The sequence below is a fragment of the Heptranchias perlo genome, chromosome 35 (genome assembly GCF_035084215.1).
Source record: "Heptranchias perlo isolate sHepPer1 chromosome 35, sHepPer1.hap1, whole genome shotgun sequence".
Lineage (NCBI taxonomy): Eukaryota > Metazoa > Chordata > Chondrichthyes > Hexanchiformes > Hexanchidae > Heptranchias > Heptranchias perlo.
In genome coordinates, this window is record NC_090359.1 from 22,788,788 (window position 1) to 22,806,060 (window position 17,273).

The 17,273-nt window shown below is 45.1% G+C and overlaps 1 protein-coding gene across 10 annotated transcripts in view; it reads right to left on the reverse strand.

Annotated features, from left to right (window-relative positions):
* Nucleotides 1-17,273, reverse strand: part of LOC137302441 (uncharacterized) — a 59,730-nt gene that overhangs the window by 13,577 nt on the left and 28,880 nt on the right. For 9 of the 10 annotated variants that reach the window (XM_067972108.1, XM_067972107.1, XM_067972105.1 and 6 more), the window contains 12 exons: nt 16,721-16,844; nt 15,770-15,897; nt 15,591-15,680; nt 14,111-14,185; nt 12,965-13,048; nt 10,890-10,973; nt 8,981-9,064; nt 7,459-7,542; nt 5,643-5,726; nt 5,373-5,456; nt 4,473-4,599; nt 1,629-1,756 (listed from right to left, as the gene is read on the reverse strand). In XM_067972108.1, coding sequence (XP_067828209.1) covers nt 1,629-1,756; nt 4,473-4,599; nt 5,373-5,456; nt 5,643-5,726; nt 7,459-7,542; nt 8,981-9,064; nt 10,890-10,973; nt 12,965-13,048; nt 14,111-14,185; nt 15,591-15,680; nt 15,770-15,897; nt 16,721-16,844 — 1,176 coding nt within the window. The remainder of the gene's footprint in view (nt 1-1,628; nt 1,757-4,472; nt 4,600-5,372; nt 5,457-5,642; nt 5,727-7,458; nt 7,543-8,980; nt 9,065-10,889; nt 10,974-12,964; nt 13,049-14,110; nt 14,186-15,590; nt 15,681-15,769; nt 15,898-16,720; nt 16,845-17,273) is intronic. The other variant, XM_067972109.1, reaches the window with a different exon arrangement.

The window sequence follows — 17,273 nt, forward strand, 5'->3', positions numbered from 1 at the left end:
AAATCAGGAAGCACTTCTTCACACAAAGGGTCGTGGAAATCTGGAACTCCCTTCCCCCAAAAGGCTGTGGATGCTGGGGGTCAATTGAAACTTTCAAGACTGAGACCAACAGATTTTTGTTAGGTAAGGGTATCAAGGGATATGGAGCGAAGGTGAGTAAATGGGATTGAGGTACAGATCAGCAGTGATCTAATTGAATGGTGGAACAGGCTCGAGGAGCTGAATGGCCTACTCCTGTTTTGAGGTTTCTATTAATGCAAACATAGCAGCCATACACAGCAATGAGGTAAATGACTTTTTTTTTGGTAGTATTGGTTGAGGGAGGGATGTTGACCAGGGAGAACTCCTGGCACTTCTTCAAACAGTAACACGGGACCTTGAACAAGCACCTCAGCAATGCAGTACTCCCTCACTATTGCACGAGGAGTGCCAGCCTAATTTATCCACTCAAGTAACGTCACGAGGACTTGAACCCACAACCTTCTGACTTGCGGAGACAGTGCTATCAACTGAGGCAGGCAGACAGACAGACACATTTAACAGGCCAAGTAGCTGAATGACTTAGGAGGTTTCTGGATCAAGTGGTGACCCTGATGTCTTTAGTGACGGTGCGGGGACATGGTACCACACATCACATCAGGTGTTCACCAAAGCAGCAATTTCAGTCCTGGAAACAAGACCTGGGAATGGGAGCCAAAGTCTTTCCTGTGTGAAAAATTTGACTCCTGTCATCATCTCCAGTAAAGGCCCCACTACAAGTGATGAGCTCGTTTAGATGTTTCGTCAGTTTTATGGTCTACAAACACAGATTTCAGAATTTTAATTGGCAAGGGGAGCAATTAATTGTTGGTTTAACTCAAAACAAAGACCTAACCCGGGACTGAAGCAGGCAATCAATGCCAAAAATCAGACGTCTCTCCCCACTCCTTTGCACTGAGATCCCCCTTTTTCTTCAGCATAAGAAATCACCTTAGGGTCAGGGTAGTAAGGAAGAGGAGGAGGAGAAACTCCAAAATACAATGAAAGTACAGGCATTTCTCGGCACTCTCAACAGCGGTGGTGGGGTGTGGGGGGGCAATGGGTGTCATGGTGTTTGTGACACAAGGACCCGTCCAGGTGCTTTCTTACAGGGAAGTGATGGTGAGAGTCATTGGCAGAGGCCAGGTCAACATCGCAACCTGGCACCCCCAGCCACAGATGCAGAGTTGTGTACCACCCGGTTATATTAATCCGACTGAAAATATTAAAAAGGCTGCTCGTAGAGCCCGGATAGCTCAGCAAAAATGGAACGGGCAGGAGGACTGAAAGGGGGCAAACGATGTGGATTTGTTGCACATAATCTGGTATAGCCTAGGATCAGGTCCTTTTGCAGTGCGGCAGTAGGCACACTCTCCTGCTGGTGAGCCTGTGTATGTCAGGTGAGGATGGGGGTCAGGCTCTGCTGCGGTGCCCCCACTTCCCGGTTCGACAGCCTTCCGACACTCATCGTTCAAGCTCACACATGAAGAAAGGCTTCTCGGGCAAAGCACCGGAGGGCTACTCCTGTTCATGGAACCCTACCCCAGTAAGGAGCCGATGCCTTCAGCGGAGTAGCAAAAATTGAAGAAAGGACAGAAAAAATCAATTACCATCAACCAAAGCTCCCAGCTTCTCCACTTTGCTTAGTCTTACTGCTTGTCCGAGAATCTTGCTCACATCAAACTCCAAAGCCTTATTCAGATCTTCCTCACTGTATAGTTCAACGCAAGCAGAGCAACTGAAAGAGAAACAGCCACAAACCTGTCAATTTTTAAATACTCCAAGGTGTTATTTATAATTTATATATTTTTTTTACAAGTGAGCAACAGATTTTAGGGAGTTGGCAAAACTGCATCCTTCCGTCTCTTTGACATCAATATGAATACAATCTAGACTTATGGGACAATGCTTAAATCCTCTTCCTGCCGTAAGGGTCTCCATGTGAAATCAGTCCGAGTCAGCTCTTAGTGGACGTGGATTGACAGCAGAATGCTGCTCTGTAATTCAGACAGCGTTTGCCAGTTTGGCTCAGTTAGTAGCAGTCGTGCCTCTAGTCAGAAGGTTGTGGGTTTGAGCTCCCCACACCTCATAATCCACTGAGTACCGACCGAATCCTGCACTGTCGAAGATGCTGCCTTTTGGATGAGATGTTACATCGAAACTACAGCACAGAAACAGGTCATTCGGTCTAACTGGTCTGTGCCAGCGTTTATGCTCCGCCCTCCCTACTTCATCTCACCCTATTGGGATACCCTTCTATTCCTTTCTTCCTCGTGTTTATCCAGCTTCCCCTTAAATGCATCTATGCTATTTGCCTCAACTACTCCTTGTAGTACTGAGTTCCACATTCTTACTACTCTTTGGGTTAAGAAGTTTCTCCTGAATTCCCTATTGGATTTATTAGTGACTATTTTATATTTATGACCTCTAGTTTTGGACTCCCTCTCAAGTGGAAACATTTTCTCCACATCTATCCTATCAAACCCTAGCATTATCTTAAAGATCTCTATCAGGTCACCCCTCAAGTTACTTTTTTCAAGAGAAAAGAACCCCAGCCTGTTCAGCCTTTCCGGAGAAGGATATCCTCCCAGTTTTGGTATCATCCTTGTGAATCTTTTTTGCACCCTCTCCAATGCCTCTATATGCTTTATATAAGGTGGAGACCAGAACTGTGCACAGTATTCTGAGTGTGGTCTAACCAAGGTTCGATACGTGTTTAACATAACTTCTTTGCTTTTCAAGTCGATCCCTCTAGAAATGAACTCTAGTGCATGATTTGCCTTTTTTTAAAATGGTCACTACTTTTAATGATTTGTGTATCTATACTCCTAGATCCCTTTGCTCCTCTATCCCATTTAGATTATTATCCAAGCAGTATGTGGCCTCCATATTCTTCCCACCAAAATGCACTACCTCACACTTATCTATACTGAAATTCATTTGCCAATTACACGCCCATTCTGCAAGTTTATTAATGTCCTCTTGCATTTTGACACTTTCTTCCTTTGTATTAACTACACCCCCCAATTTGGTGTCGTCTGCAAAGTTTGAAATTGCACTTCCGATTCCCGAATCCAAATTGTTAACGTTAAACCTGTCTGCCTGTTCCGTTGGCTCAGGTGGACGTTGACGTTCCCATTTCAAGAGGAGCAAGGAGTTCAACTGGTGTCCTGCCCCAACATTTCTCCCTCTGCTCAACTGGTCAATCATCTCAAGTGTTTGTGGGATCTTTCTATGCACAAAATGGCTGTTGCATTTGACTACACAACAGTAATTGCACTTCAGAAAGTAATTCACTGTACATGAAAGGTTGGGATGTTTGAAAGCTGCAATATGTGTTATGTGAGTCTTCCTTCAACATTCAGCGAGACCACTGGGGACTCTCTTAAGTTGGGGGCAGGGGGTGAAAGATCTTTATTGGGGAGTTTTACCTTGCATCTATCCATGCTGTGCCTGATTCAGGAGTCCTTGATATGGCAGTGTAAAGGAAGCTTTACTCACGCTGCAACTACGCTGGGAGTGTTTGATGGGACGGTGTACAGAACTTTATTCTGCATCTTTACTCATTCATACCTTTGTTACCTCTAGACTCGACTATTCCAATGCTCTCCTGGCCGGCGTCCCATCTTCCACCCTTCATAAACTTGAGCTCATCCAAAACGCTGCTGCCCCGTATCTTAACTCGCACCAAGTCCTGTTCTCCCATCACCCCTGTGCTTGCTGACCTACATTGGCTCCCGGTTCGGGAATGCCTCAATTTTAAAATTCTCATCCTTGTTTTCAAATCCCTCCATGGCCTCACACCTCCCTATCTCTGTAACCTCCTCCAACCCGCCTAAATCTTTGCACTCCTCCAATTCTTGCCTCTTGTGCATCCCCAATTTTAATCGCTCCACCACTGATGGCCGTGCCTTCAGCTGCCCAGGCTCTAAGCTCTGCAATTACCTCCCTAAACCTCTCTGCCTCGCTCTCATTCTTTAAGACACTCCTTAAAACCTACTTCTTTGACCAAGCTTTTGGTCACCTGTCCTAATACCTTCTTATGTGGGTCGGTGTCAAATTTTGTTTTATACTGCTCCTGTGAAGCACTGTGGGACATTTTACCATGTTAAAGGCGCTATATAAATGTAAGTTGTCATTGTTGTATCTAACCCATGCTGTACCTGCCCTGGGAGTGTTTGATGGGACAGTGTAGAGGGAGCTTTATTCTATATCGAAACCGTGCTGTACGTGATCTTGGAGTGTTTGATGCTGACACTAGGTGCAAAGAAAAACACTTCATTCCCCAGCACTGACACTATTTACCTGTTGGACACAAAACTCACCTAAAATAAAATGGTTACAAAATTCATGGTAAATACGAGGGAAATTTACTTTAATTTAAATTCTAAATCACATCACTTGGCATCAGCCCGCTGTGCTGTATGGACAATGAGAGCAATCCAAACATGTACCTGGAAGGATACAGTACAATCTCTTTGTATGCGACCGATCGTTCATTCAGAAAATCGCCAATGGTTGCCTTCAGTTCAGATTCTCTTTCCTGAGGCCTCATTTTCTGCACGTAGAGATACCAGGAAACTGCGTGAGCAAGAAATAAATACAAGTTAAATGCCAGTATCAGCAAGGATCTCTTGTTCTGGATTCCTCCCCCCAATCAGTGGAAATAGTTTCTCCATATCTACCCTATTGAATCCCTTTATCATTTTAAACATCTTGATTAGATCTCCTCTCAACCTTTTAAACTCAAGGGAACACAAGCCAAGTTTATGTAACTTGTCCTCATAACGTGACCCTTGACGATGTTGCTTTACTGGACACTGACAATGGGCGCGCGCAGAGACTTGCGTATTGCAAAGGAGGGCCAAGCTGAACAAAGGAAGCAATTTGAAAACTCAGGCCCCAAGGTCCCCAGGAGAGATAATGCCCGAGGGTATAACTTGTGGGAGACCAAAACTAGGGGCCAGAAATATACGGTAGTCATCAGTAAATCCAATAGGGAATTCAGGAGAAACATCTTTACCCAGAGAGCGGTTAGGATGTGGAATTCGCTACCGCATGGAGTAGGTTGAGGCAAACAGCATAGCTGAAATTTAAGGGAAAGCTAGGTAAGTACATGAGGGAGAAAGGAATGGAAGAATATGCTGACAGGATTACATGAAGAGGGGCGGGAGGAGGCTTGTGTGGAGCATAAATGGCGGCATAGATCAGTTGGGCCAAATGGCCTGTTTCTGTGCTATAAATTCTATGTAACTTTTGGCCAGTTCATCCAGGATATTTATATTTGTTGGTTGAGTATGGCACTGAAGCGGGGGACAATAATGTTGAATTTTTAAAAGGTTTATTTTACATACTTATTTCTTGCTTTTTTTTCTTTTTCTTCTTCCTCTTTGGGGATGCAGAATGCTCCTTCTCCTCTCTTTTCACACTTAAAACACCTTTTGAGGAAGAAACAAAGAATTTAGTGACAATTGACGTTACTGGGCAAGCAGACTGCAAGCAGAGGTGCACCGGCAGAGCCTGGGACCCCAGTGTCTGCCAGCCTCCTTGCCCACGGAACAAGCATGATGTCGAAGAGACAGAGAACAAATACAACTTCACTTTTAAAAAGGGTCAAACCTTACGTTTTTCCTTATTTTTTTTCTTTTTCTTCTGAAGCACAGATGCTTTTGCCTCCCCCTCCTCGTCTCTTTTCTCACTTAAAACAACTTTTGAGGGAGAAACAAGAGTTTAGTGACAACTGACTGGGCAACCAGATTGCAAGCACAGACAGGACCCCGTATTATGATAAATGAGCTCCAGTTTCATATTCTCCCACTGATTATTTTCCCCTTCCCCTCCCGACGGTGTTGACTCTTGCTGGAGTACAGTTCCACAGGAGCCAACCTTGCTCCAGGACCTTGCTGAAGGGTCTGTTTTTCATGCGAGGGTCCGGAGAGTGACTGCCACCAGGAGTTTCAGGCACTGAGGCCTTCGCAGTTCATTATAATTACACTGACAAGACTTGTCAGGGGAGAATACTACCCAGTTCAAATTTTGCATTTATAATAAAAGCAAATTTATCCATATTATTAAAAAATCTTCTGCAGGGCACACTGTCCCCGTCCACAAACCATTCTTTCTGTGGTTAGGATTCTTGCTATGTCAACATTTACCATTCAATTTTTCTATATCAACTGTCACAGTGTAGTTGCAAGCTCTGGTAACTTGGTGGCTCTGTGAAGTGAGTTTCTGATCTCTCTCTCTCTCTGTAAAAAGAGAGCCGGAGCACTTAAAGTGGGACTTTGGAAAACAAGATTGTTAGTAACACGGACTGGAGTGACCTGCTGCAGAGGAACATAGGCACAGGAGGAGGCCATTCAGCCCCTCAAGTCTGTCCTGCCATTCAATTATATCATAGCTGATCTGTACCTCAACTCCATTTACCCACCTTTTTTCCCTATCTGAAGTCTCTCTCTCTGCCATTTTTGTAACATGAGCAACACTGGCAAGCCAATATTTATGGCGCATCCCTCGTTGCTTTGAGGGTATTAATGGTCAACCACAAGAGTGCAGGACACGTAGGCCAGATTGGAGCGGGGTTGGAAAATTCCTTTCCTGAAGTAAGGACATTAGTGAACTAGTTGGGTTTTCACAACGATCCAACCCACAAATTAATTGAAGTTAATTTCACTACTTGCTGTGGTGGGATTTGAACTCAATTGTCTAGACTACCAAATCCTTATAATTTTATATATATATATATATATATATATATATATATACACACACCCACTCATTCAACAACTGACTATGAGCATTATCACGGGCAATTAACTGGTATATCAAAACTTTTTATAGAACAGCCCATCACACTTCAGGTGTCTCTTTTTATTCTCTCTCCTCTTCTGCTTCTCTCTGCCCTGTTTTAGTTTTCTTGTTTTCCCACTGTCTCCATCTTATTCTGCCTCTCTCTTGTTTCCGTCTCTCCATCTGGACTTGTTGGTGTGCAGTGACTGGTAGCAAGTTGGGAGATGGATTTGCCAGGGCTGCAGGCCAGCATCAGGGATAGGAAGGGGCCAAAAGATTAATGTCAGGCCTAAAAAAAAAACGTCAGGCAAGTGGAGTACCTTGAGGATGCAAATTGGGAGCTGAGAGACCGAGAGACAAGTACATTTCTATGGAATGTGGCAGCTAGGCATGACATAAACAGTGTGACGTGACACCTCCTGGAAATATGGGAAGTGCGCACTCTTCACAAGACTTCTTAACACTGGCAATAATGCCATCCCATTTAGGTGGAGCCACTCAATTGAGCCACTCACTACTGTGTCTCCTTGGACCATACAAAAAGCTGCACTGGCAAGAGTCTGGGACCTCACTGCCTGCTAGCCTCCTTGCCCGAAGGAGGAATGTGTGACAAATACAATTTTAAGTTTTATAAAGTTTCGTCGCCCTTACTTTTCTCCAGATTTTTTTTCTTTTTCTTCTGAGGCGGAGGGGCAGTGTCCTCTTCCTCCTCTTCTCTTTTCTCACTTAAAACAGCTTTTGGAGAAGAAGCCAAGAGTTTAGTGAGAGTGGCATTACTGAGCAACCAGATCGCGAGTATCTAGGGGCCCCACGCTGAGAAGTGAGACCCCCTTTCATTTCTTTCTGCTAATTCTCTCCTTTCCTCTCCTGAACGCATCGACTCTTTGAGCCTTTTCCTACAGGTGCCAAACATCCTTCAGAACTTCCCCAAAGTGGGTCTAGATGATGAATGTTGTGCAGGACATTCAACCATGGAGGACATTACAATGAACTGCTTGCTTCAGTTCATCATTAACACATTTTAGTTACTTGAATTGTGAAGAGAGCACTCCCCAGTGAAAATGTTGCACTTATAATTAGATAGATACAATTGTTTTTATTATAATAGATTATAATTCTTACAGGGGTTCCACGCTCCATTGAAAACTGTTATGTAAACATTTCCTTTGGGATTTCAAAAGGTAAACATGTCCAAACTTACCCATCATGATTCCCTGCTCTGCCACTAAAGGAAAGGATTTGCATTTATATAGCGCCTTTCACAACTTCAGAACGTCCCAAAGCACTTTACAGCCAATTAAGTACTTTTGAAGTATAGTCACTGTTGTAATGTAGGAAACGCAGCAGACAATTTGCGCACAGCAAGGTCCCACAAACAGGAATGAGATAATGACCACATAATCTTTTTTTTAGCGATGTTGGCTGATATTGGCCAGGATACTGGAAGAACTCCCCTGCTCTTCTTTTGAATAGTGCCATGGAATCCTTTACGTCCACCTGAGAGGGCAGACGGGGCCTCCGACAGTGCAGCACTCCCTCAGTATCGCACTGAAGTGCCAGCCTAGGTTATGTGCTCAAGTCTCAGGAGAGGGGCTTGAAACCACGACCTTCTGACTCAGAGGCGAGAGTGCTACCAGTGTCAGGGAAACAGGGGAGTTCTCCCAGTGTCCTGGTTACCATGTACCCCTCAACCAACACCTAAAACAGATGAACTGGTCATTTATCACATTGCTGTTTGTGGGAGCTTGCTGTGCGCATATCAGCTGTCGCGTTTCCGACACTACAACAGTGACTACACTTCAAAAGTACTTCATTGGGTGTAAAGTGCTTTGGGATGTCCTGAGATTGTGAAAGGCGTGATACAAATACAGGTCTTTCTTTCTGAAATGTAACAGCTAGGTGTCACAGAAATAGCATTATGTGACACTTCCTAGGACTACAGGAAGTGCATGCCATACACAAGACTCCTTTGTATGGAAAATATTTTGACTTTTCTGCCAATATTCCCACCCCATATGCAGGAACAGCCAGTCAATTGAGCCATTCACTACTGTGTGCCCCCTAGGGGCCTGGCACAGAGGTGCACTGGCAGAATCTGGGACCCCAGTGCCCACCAGCCCAAAGAACAAATATGAAGGAGACAAAAAAATACAATTTAATTTTATTCTCTTACATTTTTCCTGATTTTTTTCCTTTTTCTTCTGAAGCATAGGTGCGGTGTCCTCCCCCTCATCCTCTCCTTTCTCGCTTAAAACCACTTTTGAGGAAGAAACAAAGAGTTTAATGATAGTTGCAGTACTGGGCAAGCAGATTGAGAGCAGAGAGTGATAAATCAGATCCCCAGTTTCATTTCTTTTTGCTAATTATTCCTCCCACCTTACCCTGGAGGCATTGCCTCTTGCTGGGATTATGGATCTACTGGTGCCTGCCATCGTCCAGGCCCTCGACAAAATGACTATTCCAGACATTGAGTGTTGTGCGGAATATTCAACCATGGAGAGCATCACACTGGCCACATGCTTCAGTTCATCATTAACACATTTTACTTACACTGATGTGAATCATGAAGGAAGTGCAAATTTTGCAGTTCAGTGACTTATGTGCAAGACCCACAACATTACTTTCAATGTGTTATGGTCACACAATCACGCCTGCTGTAGACATTTCCTCCATCTGTGGTGCTACTCTTCTTCAGTCTAAATACCTCAGCCTGTTCCCTCCCTTCAAAACATGAAAATATTTTCCTCTTCAAAGCTGAAGGCACTTTCCTGATAATCGCTTATCTTTTTCTCCTAAATGTTACTTACAGAAAGAACGTTGTATTCTACTTTAACTTTTACCTATTCTTTCCTGCTCCATTCAATCCACTCCGAGGCCTCCCATCCGCTCAACCCCACCATTCGACACCTCAGCGCTCACATTCTTCCTCGACACCCCCCCACCATTGACCTCTGCCTCGTGGCGCTCTCTCCCCCCTCTGTTTTTCTCACCTCTCCCGCTTTCCGTTGCTCAACCCCCGTGGCCTCTCCTCCCCGTGCCCCGCTGTTCCTGGGCCTACTGAACTGTTGCACTGGTCCCTACCGCCTCTCCAACCCTTTCGCCTCAGCTTCTTACACAGGCCATGGCTTCTTCCCTGCCTCTCTCCCCACCCTTCAAAGATCTACGGTGGAAATGTTGCCCACCTGGCCTCTTCAGCCCTGCCTTACCACCGCTCGCTTCTCCTTCGAATCGATCAAGAATTGCTCCTGTCCTTTTCCTTCAAGTAAATTAAGAATTGGTGCTGGTCTTCACAACATATTACAGTCCCCACCACTTGTCCGCCATCAGCGTGGGCGGTATAACAGTCTAAACCAGGCAATTAACAATAACCATTTTCCATCACCGTAGAAATCAATAACAAAGGCGCCACTTATAACATATTAAGTGCACTGGCTATTTTGACAATTCAGTAAGCTTTTCGCACTTCGCTAAAGTGCGATTATCTCAATTCTCTCTACTTATAGTTTTAAAAACTCTGCTGATTTAAGGCAAATTGATGTGTTTATTAAGTGTCTTTCAGTTTGTACCGTTAACTATGCACCTGAGCCTTAGTACTGCAGTGCCACTTGTACAGGGAGCATGGCGGAACAGAGGCTGAGTGACAGGATTACATGCATTTATTGGCCATCACTCAGGTTGCAAGATTTCATTGTCTTTTTCTCTGTTGTCTGTCACAGTACTGTGTCCCGCTCCTGTTTAGGTCGCTGATGACTCCATCAACGAGACAGAGCTGGGAAGTACACTGGCTACCGACACTGTCTTTATTCAACACTTCGCCGTTTTACTATCCACTACTTATAGCGGGAAAATCACGTTGACATCAACGCTCCCTCTATAAGCGGTGGGGACAGTATAACAAACACAGCTAAGGGACATACTATGTCCTCTAACTGTGAGCAATGCCATGGGAGAGTCACTTGGTCCTCCTAATAACCAGGTACGGAGTGGCACTGGCAAAGTCTGCTTCACCAGGGAACAAAGTACACTGCTGAAGAGGCCAAGATAAATACAATCTTAAGTCGTAAAAAGATTTATTCACATACTTTTTTCCTGCTTTTTTTTCTTCTGCTGAATCGAGGGTGCAGTGAACTCCTCCGCATCCTCTTCTCTTTTCTCACTTAAAATAACTTTTGAGGAAGAAACGAAGAGTTTTGTGACAGTGGCATTACTGGGCACAGGTTGTGAGCACAGAGAGGCTCCCATGTTGACCAGTGGGATCCCGTCTCATTTCTTTCTGCTAATCCCACCGCCCCCACCCTGCCCAAGTCAAAGGCATCAATTCTTGCTGGGGTTTGGTTCTACTTTTGCCAACACCCTCCAGGAAGTGACCGTTCTTCATGCGTGGGTCTAGGGGAAAGAGAGTCAGGGAGGATATTGAACTGTGAAGGGCATCACAATAGTGGTGTGCTTCAGTTCATCATTAGGCCACTTTAGTTACATTGACATGAAATATGAAATGTGACGGCTGCCCAGTACAAATTATGCATTTTTTAAAAAAATGACAGATCGAAATTTTAGATGTACCCATTACACTGCAAAGCGTGCAAATTTCTGTGCCACGCTTACATACAGAAAATGAGAAAGAAAGCCAGTCATTTCCAACAGCAAACCCCTTTAAATTGACCTGTGTGCCTATTTATAGCAAGACGATTTTGGAGGACAGACCAGCTGCACGTTAACAGAATATATGGTGTGTCACATGGTATGATGCTCCTGTCCTTATAAAACAGCATATCCTGCGACTTACCCTGAGCAACACCATGAGAGATCCAATATAACATATGCCCATGGTGAATTAAAGGACATGCGCACTGTGTCTCCTACTTGTTTGTATTCATGTCACGAAGCACATGTGCTTCTTCCCTTCTGTCTCTTTCTCATGTACCCCTCTCCTGTTTTTGTTTTTTTGTGTGTTGTGCTGCTTCTCTCTCTATCTCCACTTATGTGTCTGTTTCCCTTCTCTTATGCTTCTCCCCACCTCTGTCCTGTTGTACTTCTCTGTCTCTATCCTGTTCTGCTTTGCACTCTTTCTCTCCTCTTCTGTGTCTGTATCTCTCTCTGTGCTAATGCATGTGGGGTGACTGGCAGTGCATTGGGAAAGGGATGCAGACAGGGCTGAATGCTGGCATCACGGAGAGGGGCGAGACTGGGCCAGGGCTAAAAAAAATTAATGCCCAGCCAAAAAATTGTCAGTCAATTGTCACTGTAAATGATAGTGCCCCTTACATTGGAAATGCAAACTGGGAGCTGGCAGAACTGAAAGATATTTGCTATATATTAAACGTGACAGCTAGGCGTGACATAAATAGTGTGACGTTACTCTGCTGGAAGTATAGCGGGTGTGTGCTATATGCACATATAGCGATGGAGTTGGGAAGAGAGACTTCAGAAACTTGCTCTGCAGAGCCACCTACTGGTCAGAGTCTTCAATTACACCGTGACAGATGACATAGTAAAATTGAATGGGAAATGTCGACGGAAAAGTGCAACCAAAAAGAGGAAGTAAAGTTTGTGGGCAGGAAGTGAATGCTGTACACAAGATTTTTAATAACATATTCGACCTCTATAGCCAATATCGTCACCGCATGAACATGTATAGTCAGTCAATTAGACAAGGTCACGATAACATACTGATTATGTTACTGGACTAGTCATCCAGAGTCCTGGACTAATAATACAGATGACATGAGTTCAAATCCCACCGTTGAATTTAAAAATAAAAAAATTTGAAATAAGAAAAGCTGGCACCAGTAAAAGTGACCATGAAGCTGTTGGGTTGTCGTAAAAACCCATCTGGTTCACTAATATCCTTAAGGGAAGGAAACCTGCTGCTCTTACACGGTCTGGCCTACACGTGACTCCAGTCTCACACCAACGTGGTTGATGCGTCACTGTCCTCTAAAGTGGCCGAGCGAGCCACTCAGTTGTATCAAACCATAACTCAGGGCAACTATGGCTGGCCTTGAAAGTGATGCTCACATCCCGAGAATGGAAAAAGAATTGAGCCATTCACTATCCCTAGTGGCCAGGCAGAGACAGGGACCTTAGTGCCTCTCAACCAGCTTGTGTGGTACTGAAGGATTGTGAAAAATACAATTGAAAGGGTTTATTTACATACCTTTTCCCTGATGTTTTTTCTTTTTCTTCTGAAGTGGAGATGCAGTGGCTTCCTTCTCCTCCTCGGTTTCCTCACCTAAAACAGCTTTTGAGGAATATAAAATTAGTGACAACAGCATTCGACAGAAGTCCCCACGTGGTAACTGAGATCCAGCCAAGCCTAACCTTGTCCTCTTCTGACATCCACACACATGCGTTTGCCAGCAGGGAGATCACAGGACAGTCATCAGGAGCAGGAATCCCGGTTGACTCACGAGCCCAGGGACGCAGAGGCCAACTGTAGCGTCTCCCCCCACCCCGCCCCCGTTCAGCTAACTCAGCACAAACTGGGAATTGAACCTGGTAACTTCTGACGAGTACGGGTGAGTGCCGCAGTGGAATGACTTTACCCCTAGCCATTGGAGGTGGTGAGATGCAAATCCTTACGTTACATTATCATTGCGGATTCATTGATCAACTTTATTGCGTTAGGTATTTTGCTACCTTCAATTTTCTTTCCGAGTGACGGCAAGTCTGCCTCCCCCAGTACCAGTTATTTACCAGTCTTTTTTTTTTTGTCATTCTGAAACGAGGCACATCCAGTGGGACTATCCCTTTGCTGTCAGGGGGGGGGGATGCGCCATGCTCTGTTCAGTGCTTCCCTGCAGTGACGTCCATGAGACTGGGGAGTTCAGCGAGCAGAAGACTGCGAGCTTGAAACCCGCGTTACATGTGGCCGTGTGCAGGACAGTGCACTAGTTTTTATTTTCCTTCCGCAGAAGAGCCAGACGTTGTCCTCACCCAAAATCTACTTTCCAGCATGGGAGTCACTGGATAGTGATCAGAGATAGAAATCGTGGCTAATTTATTTACCCGGAGGTGGATTGCAGCACCTCCGGCACAGGCACGATGGGCCGAACGGCCTCCGCCTGTGCTGTAAGATTCTATGATTCACTCCGATCAGGATCACCCAGCTCAACACAGCCTGCATATCTTCCTGGTCTGTACGGGTCAGTAGCATAAGGGGCTGGTGCATTTACAACTGGTTGTCAGTTCATGAGCCGAACTAGAATGCCCTGCAGCCTCCTTCCCCCCTGGGGAGTGATGGATTATGCTGAAGAGGGCAAGAAAAATACAGATTCATTTTAGAAAAGATTTATGTACGTACTCTGCTCCTGTTTTCTCTTCTTTTTCTTCTTCGGTAGAGACACGGGCTCCTTCTCGTTCTTCTCGGTTAAAACGGCTTTTGGGGAACAAAAATAAAGAACTGAGTAACAATGGCATGGTCTGAGTGCACAGAGGACCCCATTGATACAGCGGTCCAGCCGAGTCCGATCCTCTGCTCCCCCGATTCCCGTGCACGCTTGTAGGCAGCTATTTTGTGGTAGTCGAGTGGAATTGTGGGGCCAGGTAAGCATAACCCCCACCCACAATCAAGCTTTAAAGGGAAGATGCTAATTACAATTCCGCTGAGAGATGGGCCCACCCAAACTGATTTAAACACGATTAAAGGGTGCTATTTTGCGATAGGCCAGATAAAATGCAGGCAATCCCCTATCTATCCAAATGATACTGAGGTCAACTATAGTGTCTCTACGGCTGCCCTGATGATTGTTAATTGTATCATGTGATTTTATATCAATTAGTGTTAATTGTATTCAGGTGGTGTGTGTCAATTGGGGACTCTCGTATCCTTTTTATATGAGAGCTTATCTAGGGTGTGGGTGTGTGTGTAAGGGGGATCTCTGTGAATAAAGGCTTGGAAGTAACTGAAGACCAGGCTCTAGTATTCTATTCTTCACCACTTGGCTATCCAATTTACAACTATCAACCACTAATTCAGCACTCTCCGGGAATCAAACCTGGGACCTTCCGGTCGGCAGGGCTCGGGACCACACCAGGAAGTGCCTTAGACCACTGTGCTGCTGCAGCCCAGTTTCTACCTGTACACAAGTGACATCCATCGGTGGACAGAGGTGGCGGGGGGGAATGACGACTTCAGACTAACTCTGTTTCATCGGGTCCTTTGCCCCTTGATTTTACTTTGGGTAAGAGTAAGATCTCCTCCAAGTAAGTTTCTCCTCATCTCCCACAAGTTCCAAGTACTTCACTGCCCTGAAACTGGGGATATCCCCACCAGCCCAAATTTGCTCTTGATATGTCGGTGATGCGGATGAGGCCACATTTATTGCCGATCCTCGCTTCAGAGGGGATTAAAAGTCAATGACATAATGTGGGACTGCAGTCACAGGTAAGCCAAACCAAGTAGGGGGTGGGCAGGTTCCTCTTTTCTGAAGGATATTAGTGAACCAGTTGGGTTTTTAAGACAATCGGGCGGCTTTCACAGTCACTTTTTCCCCCTGGTGCCAGCCCACAAATGACCAGATTTATGGAATTCAATTTCACAACTCGCCCGGGTGGGATTTGCACCCACGACATCCAGAAGGTGAAGGGGTGCAGTCCAGAAGAGCTAAATCACACACAACTCCTTGGTATCACCGGGCAATGGCACTGCTCCCACCCACCCCCACCCACTCCGGAGCACGGTGGTGAACCCACACAACACCATGCAGGCCCTCCATCTTACTGTGGCGCTATAACAGCACATTAAAAAGAAAAATTTAAAGATCTAAAATTCTGTTACGTACGAGTTTTCCAAACATTTTTCTTCTTGGCTGGGGGTGGAATTGTGGAGTCCCAGGCCGATTCTGTAAGCTTCCGTTTCTTTCCCGAGACAGCTTTTAAAAACAAATAATTGCATTAAAAAAAAATCATTTCACCTGAGATAGAGTGCAGATATCAAAAATTAATTAATTCTTCAACTCACCTGCTGCAGGCTTCTGAATCTGCTCTGGTCTACGCAATCGCAGTGCTCGGCCCAGCAACAGTTCCCTATCGCACCTCACAGCGCGATTTAGATCCTTTCCAGAGAGAAAGGTGACATGGCCACGTTTTCTATGGGGGTTGGGGAAAGAGAGGGGAAAAACACAGAATATACGGTAGGAAGATGGAATTGAATTTAGCCCAATCAGCGTACCGTGTTACTAGGATCAAGCTGGAAAATTAACATCCAAACAAAAACGTCCAGGGGGCTTTGGATTCTCAAAATGCTGGATTTTCGCTGTACTATTACGTGCTGCCCCTGCCTCAAGGTGCTATTCTTGCTGGAATATCATTCCAATGGGGCCAACTGCTCTCTAGTATTTCACCCAAGCCAATAAGATCAGCGCACTATTTGACTGCAGAAGGCCTCAGCTGTGGTTCGGTGACAACACTCTTGCCTTGGAGTCAGAAGGTCGTGGGTTCAAGTCCCACTCCAGAGATTTGAGCATATAATCTAGGCTGACATTGCCAGTGCAGTACTGAGGGAGCGCTGCACTATTGGAGGTGCCGTCTTTTGGATGAGATGTTAAACTGAGGCCCCGCCTGCACTTTCAGTGGGACGTAAAGAGCAGGGAAGTTCTCCCCGGTGCCCTGGCCAATATTTATCTCTCAACCAACATCTCAAAAAAAAAATGATCTGGTCATTATCACATTGCTGTTTGTGGGATCTTGCTGTGCACAAATTGGCTGCCGCGTTTCCTACACTACAACAGTGACTACACTTCAAAAGTACTTCATTAGCTGTAAAGCGCTTTGGGACATCCTGAAGTCGTGAAAGACGCTAATATAAATGCAAGTCTCTTTTATTAAAAGGTACAGGGAATGAAAAAAAAATAGTGGAAACAGACACATTAGCAGACCCCTGTTCAAATAACCATCGTGTGCACCACTCTACCTGGATTTCTTGATGCTGATGGCAGTGACCGACAGCTTTCTCTCCATAAAGAAGTTGATGACAGCGATCTGCAGCTCGCCAAAGGTCTTTGAAGAATCCAGGTTACTCACAATCAGCTGAAGTGCTGTTTGAGGGAAGAGAGAAAAAAAAGCACACGCTCAGTCGATACATCTGTTAGATAAGCCTGAGAATTAAATAACATTTTCTTCACGGGTTACATCATACTTACGTTACGGGGACATACGTAAAGAATGGTACATGGTTGAAGAGAGAACTTATCTCATTTGTGAACAGGAACGATGATTCTATGTAAACTACGAGTTATCAGGTCTCTTGCCCTGCTCTCCAAGATTAAATTGCATGTTCAAACAGCTTACCATTGAACATCCCAAATTCACGTGTAATTGGTAGATGTCTCTGGACAGGTCAGTGGAACCATTTGCTTTCAGAGCCGTGTTTTATAAGCTGTTCTAAGTGGGGGATCCACAGCAATTATTAACACTGCCCAGGAATCCCCTGCCCTCTCTTCCGAAAGACAGTATCCACTATCCCA